A 16,607-nucleotide genomic window follows, 5' to 3' on the forward strand; every position below is an offset into this window, starting at 1 on the left:
CATATATGATGCCGTAATATCCACAAGAGTGACACCAAGTAAGCTCCGTCTCTCTCACAGGAATGAACAATCTGACTCAGACAATGGGACTCTTCCAATTTCAGGCTTCTGATTAATGCCCTCGCCCCACTCAACCACACTGCTCTGACAGGGTGGAACAAAGAGAAGAGAATTTTTTTTTAACTGTACTTCTAATACTTTTTATTTACAATTTGTAACCTGATGATTTCCACTAATAACTGATAAAACTTCTAAAGCCGAACTCATAAAGCTTGGCTCTTAAGCCTTTACACACTTCTGTTTTACCCTGAAGCAGGACAACAGCAGTACATAGTGTATCTGTGAAGAGTCTAGACTTAAGGGGCGTGCCAGTCACATAATTACTAGCACATAAGACTAGTAGATGTGCACATCTTTAAATTTATAAGTGCTATACAAACTGTTAAGATTCAACATCTAAGAAAAATAGGAAAGAGTATCAGAAATAATCTCTGGGGGTGGCGCTACCACAGTAGGTGCAGACTACTGGGGAATGAAGGCAGCAGCTACCCTAAGCCTACAAGGAAGAGAAGCACAGATGGTTCAAGTACAAAAGCAGAGTCTATCACAGGTCAGCAGTGTTCCAGGTTAGAATCTAAGTGAGCAGCGGGAAAAATGGCTCAATAAAGTCATCTTCTGACTTCCACATGTGCTCACCTCTCACATCATAACACACTCATTTTTTAATTAAAAAATTAGAAAATTTAAATTTAAAAGTAGAAAAATTAAGATGGGAGGTGGTGGTGCATGCCTTTAATCCCAACATTCAGGAGGCAGAGGCAGGCGGATCTCTGTTTTCCAGGCCAGTATGATCTACAGAGCAAGTTCCAGGACAGCCACGGTTGTTACACAGTGAAACCCTGTCTAGAGAAACCAAACAAAAAAGAAAAACAGGCTGAAGAAAATAAAAAACCACTACACAAACATTAAGTCTAAAAGCAAAATGTGCTCAATCAACTAATTCTTCTGTTCTTCCAAACTTAAATTTCATGACTTTGAATTTCCTTTCAAATTTATTCTGACATAACTTGAATTGCCTTTGTAAAAGGTTCTCACTCCCTGATGAGCTTACAGTAACTAGCTACCATATTTATTCTCTTAGACTTACAACAGTAGGAAGCAGCAAACATGAGTGGCTCAGTTATTAGGAAGTAGACACCCACCCACCGTGTGCATGGCTGCATTCTGAAATGAAAAGGAGAAAGAGGCTACTTTCCCTACAGAAAATGAAGCCTGCCGCTGTTTCTTCCCGCAGCACTAGACTTACTCTTTAATAGTGAGCTCCTGCTGCAGGTACTTGCTGTGCACACACTTCTCAAACATGGCTAAAGCGTGCTCCCCTTTATTCACTCCATTTGGGACTTGGTGTTCCTCTGTAAACTCTGCAGATAAGAGCTCAGATTCGATTTCTCCCAACAAATCATCTGATGATGAAACAGTCTTTATCTGAGAAATGAGTTTCCTGGTGCAGTCCGTATCATAGAGGCTTGCTGAGGAAGTCTCTGGATTACTAGCTTCTGTAAATTCAGGTGACCCTAACTCTGCTAGTATCTGTGTTACCGTCTGTTCTGGGCCACTTGTTTTTGACACTTGTTTTGCAAAGTCCCCAGCAGGAAAGTCATCTACTTGTTCAGAGTTTTCTGGGCATGCGTCTGTTTTTGCACAACAATTCTCACCAGCACCACAGTCTGGAATACAATTTTCTTGTTCAGTTTGACTACTGTGTTCATTAGGTTGATATAAAATTTTGTCAGAGTTCAATGGCAATAGTTCAGACTCGGTTTCTAGTTTGTTGCTCTCATCACCAGGGAACGGGCTGCACGAGTCTTCCTTTATCTCAGGTGTTGTCCCAGTATTTGCGTTGGAAGAAAGCGAGGCCATGGGCGCTGTCTCTGATGTGCTGACTGGCACCAATTCACTCTGCATTTCTTCAAATTTGCTCCTGATCTTCATTTACATATAAGAAACCAAATAAAATTTAAAAATTAAACCAAGAGCTTTTACATTTTTGCACAGACCTATGACATGACCATAAAGTATACCACTCACAATTCCTTTAATAAGGCCTTCCTTAGAGAACAAAGAGAATAGTCAACCCAAAGCCCAATGCCGTATCACCGTGTTCCCTTTTTTGGGTCAGCCAGCCTCATTAGTTAGTTCTGGTTTCTAGCTGCAGGGGTAAGGAACAATCCACATAACTGGAAGGACAGTAAGGAAGATAACACACAGTGCACAAGTGAAGATGACAAAAATTCACCAAGAAGAAAACTGAAAAATAATAAGCTGTTTCAGCTCAGAGACCTCGCTGGGAACCAACCCTTGACAGGAAGCAGCTTTTTACCTAGGTAGGGATCTGGGAATCCAGTTCTACTGTTGATTTCAAAGCACTCTTAGTGTAAATCAAGCAGAGCCTATATCTGTCTAGGTCAGCAAGAGCAACATTTTATTTGACTAGGTGAGAATACCTTTTTATATTATTTACAAAGGTTCCTCCTTTATCTTCTTTATGGAAAATTAGTCAACTTCAAAAATTATCCTGAAATATATATAGGATATAAGATCTTCTACCAGGGGCTAGAAAGATGGTACAGTAGTTAAGAGTATATACTGATCTTGCAAAGGACTCAAATTCAGTTCCCAGCACCCATGTTGGGCAGCACGCAATTGCCTGTACCTACAGCAGGGGATCCAACAGCCTAGCTTGACATCCTCTGGCACTGTACTCATAAGCACAACTCCTAACTCCAACAAATATATACACAACATTGAAAATATAAACTTTTAATTAGAAAAGAACTGTCAGTGTCTTTGGTCATGTTTCAACAGAGCACATACATACAGAGAAGCTACCAAAGACGAGATCAGACTGCTACTGGGAAGATAAGCAACTACAGCAAAGTAATTCCAATATGAAGTATGTGTGTGGAAAGAAAGACAAAGACCCACCTGTACAACAGAAGAATGTATGCCTACATCAAACTCTAGAAGGGTTATGATTAGAGGTCACTGAGACAAGGAAGACTGGCCTCAGAGACCTCACAGCACTAAGAAGGAAGGAATTTTGTTAAGGATGAATTATAATAAATTAGTAATAAATTATAATTATAATTTATTGTATCATAATATAATAATTATAATAAATATGTAAGACATTTATTACAACATTTGATTTTACTGTATGATCTCCAGCATCTGGTGAGCTCTCAAATACTCGCTGCCCTAAAACCTGCAAAACATAAAGTTAGTGCTTGAAGAATGTTATTTTAGAACATAGAAAGGAGTCACTGTCCAACACTCTGTTCCTTTGGACCACCTGTGGAGACAATTACTACAGTCATTAATCTCAGGCTCCCAATCACTTAACTATGTATCACCTACCTCCAAATGACACAAATGAACACTATTATGCTGTCTATGTTTCATAAAAGGCCCAAGCCCATATTGATATTAAAGACTTTAGGCCGGACAAATAATTGCAGTAAACACAAGAGAATCTCGGTAACTTACTCCAAAAATCTGAATCTCAGACAGGTGTACTAGCCTCAAAGCAACTTACAAACTAGCTCACTCAAAGTATCTTTCTTTAAAGAATAACACGTGAAATGATATACAATGAATGTAAGCTATAATTCACTGCTGTTGGATTTGAAATCTTACAAATGTAAAACTGCAATGGCTTTAAAGTTCATAACTAGTTAACGCTCTACCAACAGAAGCTGAATTCACAGCAGATAAAGAATCCCTTTAACAGAGAACAGATGATAAAGGCATTGTGACTCCCTAGCATTCCGTTAAGAAGAAATTTTATCAACAGCTTTGAGACTCTTCTTTGTGTATCATGATCTGTCAACAGTAAAACACATTCTTCCATTTGGCTTCGTCCCAAGAGTTCACTTAAATCTTTCTCCCTTCCTAGCATTTACCCAGTTAGCTAACTTGAAGCAATAACCTACAGCGGATGCCTAGACAAGAATTTTCAGCCCTGTACCAAGTCACAGACATGACGTTCTGTCCTCTTCTTCATGCTATGCCTGTACTATATTGAGGTCTACTTGAACAGGCATTCCCACTGGAGCTTCTCCAAAGTCTTAAACAAAATGGCCACAGCTAACCTCTAACTATGGTCCCGGTAAGGGAGTACCTCCCCGTCGATGGCATCCTATATTTAATCATCTCACTTCCCCCTTTTCTCCTGTGCTTTCATAACCTCTTAAACATTTTGTTCTCCTGCTTTTCTGACACTATCCCCTCTGTCAATCCAACCTGGGCCTCAACTCAGACCTGGAACATGTAGTTTCTCAGTCTCATTCAATTCTCTCTTTCTGTATCTTCAAGTCAAAGAGCAAAGAAGTTAATAGAAGGGCAGATTATTTGGAACAGTGACAGGAAGTGAGGACAGGGTTACTAAGGGAAGTGAACCATCAAATTCAAAGAAGTGAAGAAGTATGTAGTTTACTGACTGCCAAAAAGGACCAGGAAGTACTTGTGAAGTGAGCCTCCCATGATACGAAGGGCAAGCTTGGAGGCTAGGAACCTGCCAACACTTACTGTCCATTCTACCAGACAGTAATCACACACAGACAGCTGAAGTGATGCACTGGACCCTCTTCTTCCCTCTTTAAAGTTTCAGTTCTGTCTCCACCCTGAAAAGGCTAGTCAGAGAAAAGACAGAAAACCTGTCTCTTATGGAGTAGGATTAGATTGACATTGTTAAGTCAAGCAGTTAGAGACTTATAGCTTCAATTTTTCTTCTATTTTATTTCAGGGAGAATATGTTTGTGATTTTTTTTTTTGCTGTTGTTTTTGTTTTTTAAATGAAATCATTGAGATTCCTCAGAAAAGCTGTCATACCAGTTTCCAAACCTGACCTCTGCCCATATTCAGAAAGAGACTAATTATGTCTAAGGACTGATTCTAATGCCATATCTTTCCCCAATTATCCCTATGACAAGCATAAGAACAATCTCTGTCCTATAAATTGAAACACATTGCATCTACACCCATCGAGCAGACACAGCCTTTCGTGACCCTTCTGAAGACGTGGTCACCTTTTAGATGAGTGTAGTTCTTGCAACAAACAATAACAGCAATAAACAAGACAAACCTAACAAATACACTCTGTACAACATTTACTGCCATTTTTGCAAACACTGTTTAGTTCTTCTCAATGGTAGCAGGACCCAGTCACTAGCTCTGTGAAATGACCTGGGACAGAAAAGTCTCTAGTGGGCTTTAGTAAGGAGACCTCTAGTGTACAAGACAGTGCAGAACAATGAATGCATCTCCCATTCTACAGGAGCTTTATCTAGGTAACAGCAAAACAAAGTAACCTGCTTACACAAACTTTGAATTTGTTTTACATATTCTATCAGGGACTAAACTTAAAAGACAAGTAATTTACATACTCTTTAAATGTGTTATGACCTGTGAAAAAACTATATAAACTGGCACATGATATCCATTAAGACTGTGCAAATTTAGTTTGTTGATGCCCCAATGAATACTGACTTGTGACCAGAGGAAAAAAGGAGATGTTAAGGAGGATCTATGCTTGTACACATAACGTCAACACTGAGGAGGGCATTAACTGCTGCAGACAGAATCCAATGAATCCAATGATAACTGATCTATCTACCATTAACTAGGGGGCAGGGGGAGTCAGCTGAGCTCCCCTACAGGCGTCCCCAGTTAGCAATGCTGATGTAAAATTAACCATTTGATGCTGTCCAAGTTTTTTCTTTTAGAAGAAATGCTGTCATCAAAATTATTGAAGAGTGAATAGAGTATAAAAGGGGAGGATAGTAAAACTAGAGATTGATTACAAGACTGTTTAAGTGCTGGACAGACCCAAATCGGATTCACAGATACATACAGTAAGTATGGTTATCGATTACAATGTGCATCACTATTTTGACTTTGTAGTAAGTTATTCATGAAGAAAAATACTTTATTTATAACACAATCACAAAATCCCTCTTAATTCTCTTGCTGTCCTCACAGTTCTTCCTGTTTCTGACACAGTAGCATAGGACCAGCTCACACTTAAATCTGTTGCAGTGGGAACTGGGTTTCCTCTGAGTGGAGTGCATCAGCTGTAGGCAACCCATCAAAGGCTCCATGCCACATGCTCATCCAACTCCTCTTTTATTCTTTGGGGCACACTCATTTCTAAAATGTTATTCCACACAAAACTATGTAACTGAAAACACCAAGTTTTCAGTTCTTTTTCCAGTTTCCCACTAATTAGTGCTTTATGAACAAAAACCCATAGGCTAATTCACTAAACTATAAATAAAACTGAATTCCACCTACATATAATTGATAACAGGTTATCAAATAAGCCTTATGCAAAGGTACTAGATCAAAAATAATTTCCAAAGTGTTCATCTGCCAAATATACATGGGGCGGCTTTTTCAATGTAGACATTGTTCTAGGTGTTGGGAACGTAGTGTGGAATAAAATAGGGCACACTCAAGTGCAGACCTGAGGTACAAGACTAACACAGAGACTATTAAATCTCATTTGTCTTGCTGCTGTAAAATGCTGAAACACTACGGATCAGTATTTACTTTATCATTACAGTACTTCAAAGTCAGCTAGCATTTCACAAGATATGTATATGTATGTTATGTATGTGTGCATATATATGCATGTGTACATATGTTTTAAATCCAGTTGAAAATCTTAGTTCAGCATACTTTTTACATTTTTTAAATTATGCGCCACTCCACTCCCAAATACTAGTTGTGTGCTTCTCGAACTAATATGCATTAACACATACAAACTTGGCCTGTGAGCACACTTCTGTTCTTCAATAAAATGGTTTCCTGTCTTTTCTAAGAGTATAAATATTTCAAGAAATGTTCGCACATTTCCCAATACAGCTTGAAGAAAGCATAAATAAACTTACCTTTCTGATTAGTTCTAACAAGATTTTGGTATGGCAACTCAAGTCAAAAGTAAAAATCAAAATTTAGAAGCATCCAATCATTATCTCCTCATAATCCCTAAATTTATAAGTAAATTTAGTAAATTTGAAGCTGCATTAACTGTGACACTTTTAGAGTAACAAAGAAACAGAGCAGAAGAGAACCTGTGTAGGAAACATTGACTCATGCTGCCCTGACTACAACAGTTGGCACTGAGGTTTCCTAGAAGGCAAATTTACGCAGATCAATTTCTACTTTTAAGAGATGAGAGATGAGGCAGTGGTTTCTGAGAAGTCTAGGAATGTTCTGCGAGAAGGAAGACTTTTCAACGATAGCAATCAAATACGAATTAGAATTTTAGTGTACTGAGCATCCTTCAGGTCTTTATTCACTACACAAATGAAATAGTCCTGGTGGGTTTGCTTCTTTGTTTTTGATCTTTTCATATTTTATCTCTAATGAGATACTGAGGTAGTTTATACATCCTGAAGTATATATAATTAACACCTGCCTTTGGAAGAGGCAATCATAGTTTTGGTACTTTAGATCTATGCATTTTTATATGACCCTAAAATGGTTTTTAAACTATTAAGGCAGAAAATAGATATAGAAATCTTAATTTGAAGCTATTTTTACAAACTCAATCAACTGTAATAAAGTCTAAGAAAACAAGTGTTTTTATCTCATTGTTCTTAAAATCTGAAAACCACAATTAAACGGGATTTTTAAGTTTCCTTTAAAGAGTTGGACTGATGCCTAAATTTAGCTAATTGCCAAGATGTAGTTTACTCAAAACATCAACTATTTATTAGTACTTACTACATAATCCTACAGTGAAGGATCAGCTCACCCACCTCGACAGAAAAGCACTAAGAAATGTGCTCACACCAGTCACTATTGTGCTGGGTTTGCTTCAGCTCTTGGTGTCTAAGGCCCCTTCACCCCAATATCTTACTTCTTAGAGCAAACAAAATCTGTTAAGAAAGTTCAAGTAAGTTTGAAATGGTGTAAGATTATAGTATCATTTGTAGATCTAAATCATCTATCCTATCCTGCTTCTAAAATAATACTAAATAGAACAACTAAATATTGTATGCCAAGTGATGTTTGTGAACTTATGAGAAATTCAAAATTTGGCCTCAGTCATTTAAGACAAGAAGTAAAAGAAATATCTTAGTTTTTACTAAAAGGAAAACAGAGCAGAATTTGAGGTTAAATATTCTTTCCTTACCGTGAGTCAGATAAACTGGGGGAGAGTACTAGTCCCCTTCAAGTGGAGAGACAGCTTTCTAAATATGGCTGCTCTGTGCTTCCAACCATCACACCACGGCTTCCTCACGGGGCTGTGCTGAGCATGCTGTTTACTATGGTCACCACGCAGCTATGAAGGCGTTCAGAACTGACCGCCCTAAGCCAGAATCAGCTATGCTGCCTCAATGAGCAGCATCAAAGGACAATTCTTTAGTCTGTGGGTGAAGGAACAAAATGCTTATGAGTGGTCACTGCCCTAGCACACGGCCTTTTGGTCAAGAAAAATAGGACTCTGTCAATCACACTCCATAGAAGCTCTGCTAAAAAAAAAAAAGGGTCTATATTCTGAGTTAGAATAGGCCTTTAAAAAACCAAACAAGTCCACGCATCTTCTGGCAATCTTCCAAAGTTACACTTTACTTATCACATTGTACGAAGGAGGACACACTGGGGCAGCACCACAAGATTTTCGGCCTCCCCCAAATCCTCACTGCATTTAAGACATGAAAAGACCAAAAAGGAACAAAAAGAAATGGTCCAATCAACACTGCTGCTTTATTTGTGTGATCATTAATACACACCGGGCTGAAGAGTAGCAGAGACCCTTGGGTTTCAGTACCACTGTCTCTGGGTCCTCAGCCTCCTCCACAGGATCCACACACAAAGATACAGGTGAAGACGTTGTGAAGGCCGCTCCACACCTGAGCAGAAACACAGACTGTTCTCTGAGTGTCTACAAGTGTCCCCGGAAACACTGTCAGGCTGATTTGCCGCACTTTTCTCCGACAAGCATCCTGCCTACCACTTCAGAAGAAAGCAAACGGCAGGCCATCAAAGGCGCAGGACACAGGGCGGATAAACCTGGCTACGGAGCCGCAGGACCCGAACGCGGGTGCTCTGCATCCGAACCCGGGTCTCTGCACTAAACAAAAACCAAGACGCGGGTATTTAAAGAGTGACCCGTGGCTAGCAGCCACACTGTTCTACCTGTACTGTTTCCCAGGGGTGGCGACTTTGAGGATGTGTGGGAAGGGAGACCTACCCTGGAGACGACTCCCTACCAAGATTCACGAAAGGCACTGACATCTTTGGTCACAACCAGAAAGAACCATTCCTAAGGAACGTGAGAGCGCAGCCCGCGTGGGAAGAAGGCAAGGCGGCGGCCGGGCCTGCGTTCCCGGAGTCCCCGGCTCTGCGGACACAGTCCCGACGGCCCAGCCATCCCGCCGTCACCCCCACGCGCGGAGTCGCGGCCCGGCCGGAGCCGGAACCACGGCGCGCGGACAGCGCCCGCCGAGCCCCTCGCGAGTGCCCCGCGAATCCCCGCCGAGCCCCCCGCGAGTCCCCGCCGAGACCCCCGCGAATCCCCGCCGAGCCCCCCGCGCGTCCCCAGCCGAGCCCCCTGCGAGTCTCCGCCGAGCCCCCGCGAGTCCCCGCCGAGCCCCCTGCGAGTCCCCGCCGAGACCCCCGCGAATCCCCGCCAAGACCCCCGCGAGTCCCCGCCGAGACCCCCGCGAGTCCCCGCCGAGACCCCCGCGAATCCCCGCCAAGACCCCCGCGCGTCCCCAGCCGAGCCCCCCGCGCCCCCCGCGAGTCCCCGCCGAGCCCCCTGCGAGTCTCCGCCGAGCCCCCGCGAGTCCCCAGCCGAGCCCCCCGCGAGTCCCCCAGCGCCCCTCGCGAGTCCCCCGCCGAGCCCCGGACGCCCCTCGACCACTCACCGTCCGTCGCCCGGCCTGGGCCGCACCCTAACGAGGCCGATGAAGCTCCGGCTCCGGGGCCAGCGTCTCCATGGCGGGATCCCGCGGACACGGGGTGAGCGAGGAAATCACGCGTGGAGATCGCGGCCGACCGCTGCCTCTCAGCCCAGGGTTCCCCCCAAAACACCCCCGAGGAGCTGACACATCAACAAAGATGGCGGCGACGCCGAAGCCGGCGCGGCTACAGCTGAGGGGGCGGGACTCCCGGGAGGAGCCAATCGGCGTGGCGCGGGCAGCGTGACGCTAGGTACCTGGGGGTGGGCGTGGCTTTCCCTCCAGTCCCCGGGCTCCTAGAGACCTTTCCGCGTACCTCGTACCTACGCCTGCCCTTTCAAGAGCTTCCGTGCCCTTCCCTCTCCAAGCCCGTGGCTTTGTGTTGGTAGGAAGGACTCTTGCCATCTTCCCTCCTCACCCTTTGGCGGGTCACGTAGTGAGTCAGTGGCATAAAGTAATAAAAAGAGAACCGAGATGTGGCTTCCCGGTTCTGAAGGGGCAAACTTTGCACTGGACGTGAGTGGGCCAAGTCTTCAGGAGCAACCTATCTGTGAGTGAGAGATCTCGGCAGCGGTTGCATGACACCCTTGACTTGGAATCTTCACCCGATACCATCGTTTACTAATAACCTGTTAATGCATCTGTCTCCTTGGGAAGGACCTAGGGCTCCTGGCTGAGTGTCCCAGAAGGTTGCGTGGCTGCAAGAAGGGTGTTAATTATAGACCAAGCCCAGTTTGGGGAAGGAAGGAAAGCGAGCAGTTTCAGTCAGTAGGTTTTGCAAACCACCTCTGCCAATGAAAAGATGTTTTAAAGTATAGGACCGTGTAGACATAAATCGTGAGTGAAAATTAAGACTCGTCTTCAATGGCAAGTTTGAAAAACATAACTCCTGTTAAACTACTTTCATAATTGCTGGGGAGGAAAAAATGCAACGCCAGTGTCTTTTTGATAAGAAAATGACGCCTCCCTCCGTAAATGACGCTAATGTTACAGCACATTTTGCAATGAAGATGCCAATGACAGATTGTTGGGTTGAGTAGGGAGTCGTGGCTTACACCTGTTATCCAGACACTGGGAAGGTGGAGTGGAAGCCCTTTGAGCTTTACCTCCTGGAGTCCCTGTCTCTAAATACATACTTACATGCATACATACATGCATAGGAAAAGAATTGTTTGGCTTTAAAAACAAATTGGGCGAACATTACTAGTGAAGTGTGTTATTACAAAGCGAAAGAAGAGTGGATACCATTTCTGTGCTCACATTGTCAGGAGAAATGCTAGGGTAATTTTTGAAATGTACTTCTGATTTTATAACTAGTAACAAAACATCAAGTATGCTTGGGGAGCTAATTTGTCTTAACCATAAAAGAAAAGAAATGATGACGTAAAACCAGAGGAATGAGATAGAAATACTGCAGTCTTATATTTGTATTTAGAAATACCCCAAATGAAATTGGCTTTTTGTTTGTTTTTTGAAGAAGTCAGGGTTGCCACATTAGCCTAGCATGGACAAGGCCTGGAATTTAGTCCTTGGATGTGAAAGTGTCTACCTAAAAGAACAGCCTAAAGAACTGCCCTACTTTCCAGATCTCTGTTTCCCACCAAATGTGCCTTGTTTGAAAAGTTACAAGGCCTGACTCCAAGTTTGGGGCAAGAAATGTGTAACAGTAATGACTTCTCCCGCGGCACACCGTGTAGAAAGGGAAAACTTTACAGGGGAGAAATGTAATAAATACTACATCAGCTATATGATCAAACCTGCTCCATGATCATAAATCACATTCATAAAATGTGTATTTGATATCTGTCGGTTTTCGTCAACCTGTGCAGCTCTTGTCTGCTGGACCTGGGATCTGAGGCCTGAAAGAATGGGACAGACAGCAATCTAAAGTTGTAACAACTGTTGGGGAAGATTATTTTCAGGTGTGTGATTTTGGTTACACTGCATTTGTTCAACTCTGTGGAGCTGTGTTACTGTGCCTGTCTAAAACACCTGATGGTCCTAATAAAGAGATGAACGGCCAGTGGTGAGGCAGGAGCAAGGATAGGCAGGGCTGGCAGACAGAGAGGATAAATAGAAGGAGAAATCTGAGAAGGACAGCAAGGTGCAAAGGAGAGAGAACAAGGAGAGTGGGACACCAGGGACCAGCCACCTAGGTACACAACAAACCATGGAGAAAGAAGTAAACGATAGTGCACAGAAACAGATAAAAGTCCAGAGGCAAGAGGTAGCTGGGTCAATTTAGGTTAGAAAAACTGGCAAGAAACAAGTCAAGCTAAGGCTGGGCATTCATAACTAAGAATAAACCTCCATGTACGATTTATTTGGGAGCTGGTAGTGGGCCCCTCAAAAAGCCAACAGTAAAAAAAATCACACAACAGACAACCTTCCTTTTGGCTGCAGTGCACTTCTATACACAAACGTAACAGAGCAGTGGTCCGAGGAAGGCTGTTCGCATTCAGAGAAGGATGATCAGAAAAACCTGTAAATAAATGCCAGCACACACCTATTGACTGAACTCTCTCAGGACAGGCCATTTGAACGCAATGCCTGGCCCGTACTGTAGATTCTATCTGGGAAAGCATGAAAACAAGGCAGAGGCCATATCCAGAGCTGGGGTGCACTGACCAGACTGGGTTCCACAGCTATGTTATGGTGTCCAACAAGAACAAACACGCCTTATAAATTGAATGTGAATGTCTAACACAGGAGGCACAACATCACGTCCCAGAATAATCCAGGGAACAAAGTGCAGCTGAGGTAAAGCCCTCTGCCTTTGTTCCTGGAGCCTCCCTCACAGCTGCCCAAGGCACTGTTCACCATGCCTCAGTCTCTTGACCATGTCCGACAGATATCCAACAATAAAAATGTCACTTTGCCTCCATGGTCTTCCAAACAACTCATACTCTCTCCCGATCATGAGAACTTGTCGGAGCCCACTCCAGCATACATCAGATGGGGGTTCCCTGAGAGGGGACGCTGGGGCTGAGGAAATGTTAGATCAAGAGAAATGAAGACCGAAACATAGGATATACCGGGAGGACTGAGGCCAATTCCAAACAGCCCCAAGTATATTTCTCAGCCAGCATATATACTAAATACAGCCAAAAGGCAGGACAAAGAGGCGTACAGTCAGCTGACCACCTCCCTGCACTGTCCTTGGGAGGCAGCTCCAGCAGGTGCATTATCTTCTTCAGCTAAGCAGCCTCTAATCTGTTACTAGGAGTGCCTCTGGCTGGAGTACACCAGCCCAAATCTTAATAGAAAACATGTGCTCTTTCATCTGGGCAAAAAAATGCTCTTTCTGTGGCCTAACGCAGACATTACTCACAGCCCTCACGGTTACTGGAAGAAGCAGAGCAGGCAAGCTTGAACTCAAATGACTTCTTTAAGTCAGAATGACTCCAGATGGAAACTGAGTCACACGTGGGCTCCCACAAGACAAACTTGAGACCAGACAAACTTCATGATCATGGGGCATGCTTCCAAAAGCCTGCTCACTACTCCCAGAAGCTGCCAGTCTGGAGAGAGCTGATGGAAAGATAACTAACGGGAATGTTGGGTTCTGGCTCAGAGCATGGATAGAAGCAAGGCCGGGATTTGAATAGATTATGGGCCTCGGTTGATGTCAATGAGTCCTTAAAAGGGAAGACCTTATCCCACTAACAGGGTCCTAGCAGGAGAAACTGGATGTGACTTCATCATGAAAACCCTCTTTTTTTTCATTCTGTAAGGGTAAAACTATCCTAAAAATAATCTATTAAAGATGAAAAGGGCAATGTCAGATATGGCAGCTGAATAAAAAATAAATAAAAAAGGAAAGACGTGACTGCTCCTAGGTATGGTGGAGAGGGGTTTCTTGTTTTTGTTTGTTTTGTTGTTTGATTTGAGGGAGGGCACAGCCAGTGGCAGAGGCGTCTAGGAGCGTCCAGAGTGAACATGACCCTGAGTGGGGACCTTGCGAGAGAAGGGGAAGGGGGTGAGGGGGAGCCAGGAAATCAGGAGAGTAAAGGGTAGTCAAAAGACTGGGTGACCGAAATGATTGGATTACATAGGGAAGGGCAGCCCAGCCCCTAGGCTGTAGAAATTTAGGGTAGAGAATGGGGTATGCTAGGCATACCCGAAGGGAATCAGGGATATTGGGAGAACCTGGCGGTCAGGTCCAATTTGATATGTTAAATAGGTATCTCAGTCATTTGTTCAGGGTTTGGGACCTAACAATAGCCCATGCCTTTAAACTCGGCATTCCAGCGACAGTAGTGTGGATAGCTCTGAGTTCATGGCCAGCCTGGTCATCATAGTGCCAGAAGAAGGAGAATCATTGGTGACTTCAGGGACAGCGGGGTCAACATAGCAAACAACAGGCCAGTCAGGGCTTACATAGTGAGACACGGTCTCAAAAAACAAAACAAGGGAACTGACTCCCAAAAGTTGTCCCCTGACTTCCACATATGTGCCATGGCACAAAATAAATTTAAAAAAATGCAAAAAGAGTAAAGTAATAAATCTGGGAATTCCTTTTAAATATTTAAGAAGTGGCCAGGCTAAAAATGCAGACAAGATTGACAACGAATCCTCTTGAAAGTGGATGACAGGCACATCGAAATGCTGTTCTTCGGAATTTGTTAGTAAAGTTCCATTCCCTCCCCCGCAGAAAGCGAGCCTTCAGTTGGGCGCCTTGGGGCTGGTGTATTTAGTTTCCCAGTAGAGGCAGGCGCAAAGGAGTAGGCTGGAAAACGGAAAGACCCTCACAAAGCTAAAATGCCAACCCCGGTGACTCAGGGCAGCCTTTTCTCTCGAAATTCGCCCCGGGGACTCCGGGGACACCTTTCTAGAGAAAGCTAGAAGAGTCCCGGGTGCTTGAGCCTGCACCACCACGAGCACCTGCTTCCAATCAGAGCCCCAGGCGCGTGGGCGTGGGCGTGGACTGCGCAGGCGCGGGGCCAGGCACGTGGGCGGCCTTGGGTAGCCAAAGCGAGGTGAGTGCTTGCGTAGGTGCCTGCGGGTGGAGCTCCTAGCCCTCGCTCGGGCTGTGGCAAACGCCAGCACCACCATGCTTCAGAGACAGGTCGAGGTCAGAGGCCCTTTCGGCCCTTTCCAGGGCAGGAGGCCTGGGCACCAGGGTGCAGGACGCGGCGTCAAGATGGGCCTCGGGCTTGGGTCGTTGGGAGCCGGAAGTTGGCAGCTGGACGTTGAGGTCGGGCGTTAAGTCGGGCAGGCGTTGAGCGGGCACAGGACCTGCTCATGGGGAGAGGCTGGAAGGGCAGAGGCGACCCTCGGGCCTAGCTGAGAGGTTTGGGTGTGGGTGGATCCTGACTGGGTTAGAGGGAGCCAGGGCCCGGGAACTGGGGTGTGAGCAGAGCAGGCTTGGAAACAGCCCTGTGCCAAAAGCTGTTTGGGTCGCCTCCCCCCCCCCCCAAAGACTCATGGATTCAGTGCTTTGGTTGAAGCCGCAGCTGGAATGCTATTAGGACTGCTTAGATCCTTTGCCTAAACCCTCTTGCCTCCTGTAGCAGCTATAACGCACCCGCTGTGTACCAGTCAGACATCTTGGCACTAGACTTTTCTAGGGCCCCAGCTGTAAGTAAGTTTCTCCTACTGAGCCTCCAGAGTTAAAGCAACTCGGGTGTCTTTATTTCCCCGACATCGCGGGAACTGCTTAATTAGGTATCTGACCCAGATTCTCAATTGGATCCTGGGCTCTAGTCAGGTACGGTGGGTGGAGGGGTGACAGGTTGTTCAGCTTCCGGTCACTTATGTTTAGAAGTGAAAAAATATACCATTTTTCCGAGATTACTTGTGTTTTAAACGTGCGAACTCCCCTGGGCATGGTGGGTTACCAGCACTGGGGTGGAGGCAGAAGGATGGCAAGTTTAATGCTAGCAAGCAAAATGTTGCAAACGCCATCCTCATGGCACAGAGAAAGGTTGGAGGAGTGCGTATCTGTGCTGGAGTGGTTGCTCTCAGTGTGCGTGTGTGTCCTTATCCTAAATGAGTTGTTTGCTGTTCTCTGTAGGGAGGAGGGTGTTGGAAAACAGCCTTCTTTGACCTGGGTGATTGAGATCCCCTCTCGTGTCTAATACTCATGATTAGTGTTGAGAAAGTTATCAGAGTCATTGAAACCTAGAAAGATGAAGTGATTTGAGCAAACTAGTATTACTTAATGAGGAAGGCGGGGCTTGCATCTGATTTCAGAGCTCTTTGGAGCCATCGAATTTTGCAGCTCTAAAACAACCTTTCCTTTTGCAAAGGATGTCTCTCCTGAAATGCACAAGGCCACCAGGAAGGCAAGAGCAAGCTTGGGAGGAGAAAAAGTCTCAAGTCTGGGCTGGGGTGCCTGGGGCGATGGTTGAGGGCACTCACAGCATAGGTTACACTGGTGTATGCTAAGGTGAAGACCACTGAAGTACTGTGCTTGGAACTGTATCAGAAATACCACGGGCCATCTGCTTATTTGAATCTGGATTAGTGTTTTAGATGCCACATGTTCATAAAACTTTTTCTGTTGCTGGATTGTATTCATGGTCTCCAAGTCCATTATCTTTTATGTATTGTCAGGATTGTATTAAACTACATCTAATTTAAAACAAATGAAATAGGAGTTTGAGGACTCAAGCATTTTTCTGCCGTCTGTTT

General features: G+C 44.5%; 1 protein-coding gene across 4 annotated transcripts in view; it reads right to left on the minus strand.

The window, feature by feature from the left end:
• Positions 1-10,166, minus strand: part of Ccdc186 (coiled-coil domain containing 186) — a 33,898-nt gene extending 23,732 nt beyond the window's left edge. The window contains exons 1-4 of one of the 4 annotated variants that reach the window (XM_075974507.1): positions 9,939-10,166; positions 8,802-8,921; positions 8,201-8,435; positions 1,307-1,986 (exon numbers count right to left, since the gene is read on the minus strand). In XM_075974507.1, the coding sequence (XP_075830622.1) occupies positions 1,307-1,965 (659 nt within the window). In that variant the 5' untranslated portion in view covers positions 1,966-1,986; positions 8,201-8,435; positions 8,802-8,921; positions 9,939-10,166. Of the gene's footprint in view, positions 1-1,306; positions 1,993-8,200; positions 8,436-8,801; positions 8,922-9,938 lie in introns of those variants that run through there. The other 3 variants (XM_075974508.1, XM_075974506.1, XM_075974504.1) reach the window with 3 other exon arrangements.
• Positions 10,167-16,607: the final 6,441 nt, after the last annotated feature.

Source organism: Microtus pennsylvanicus, chromosome 5 (assembly GCF_037038515.1).
Source record: "Microtus pennsylvanicus isolate mMicPen1 chromosome 5, mMicPen1.hap1, whole genome shotgun sequence".
Taxonomy (NCBI): domain Eukaryota; kingdom Metazoa; phylum Chordata; class Mammalia; order Rodentia; family Cricetidae; genus Microtus; species Microtus pennsylvanicus.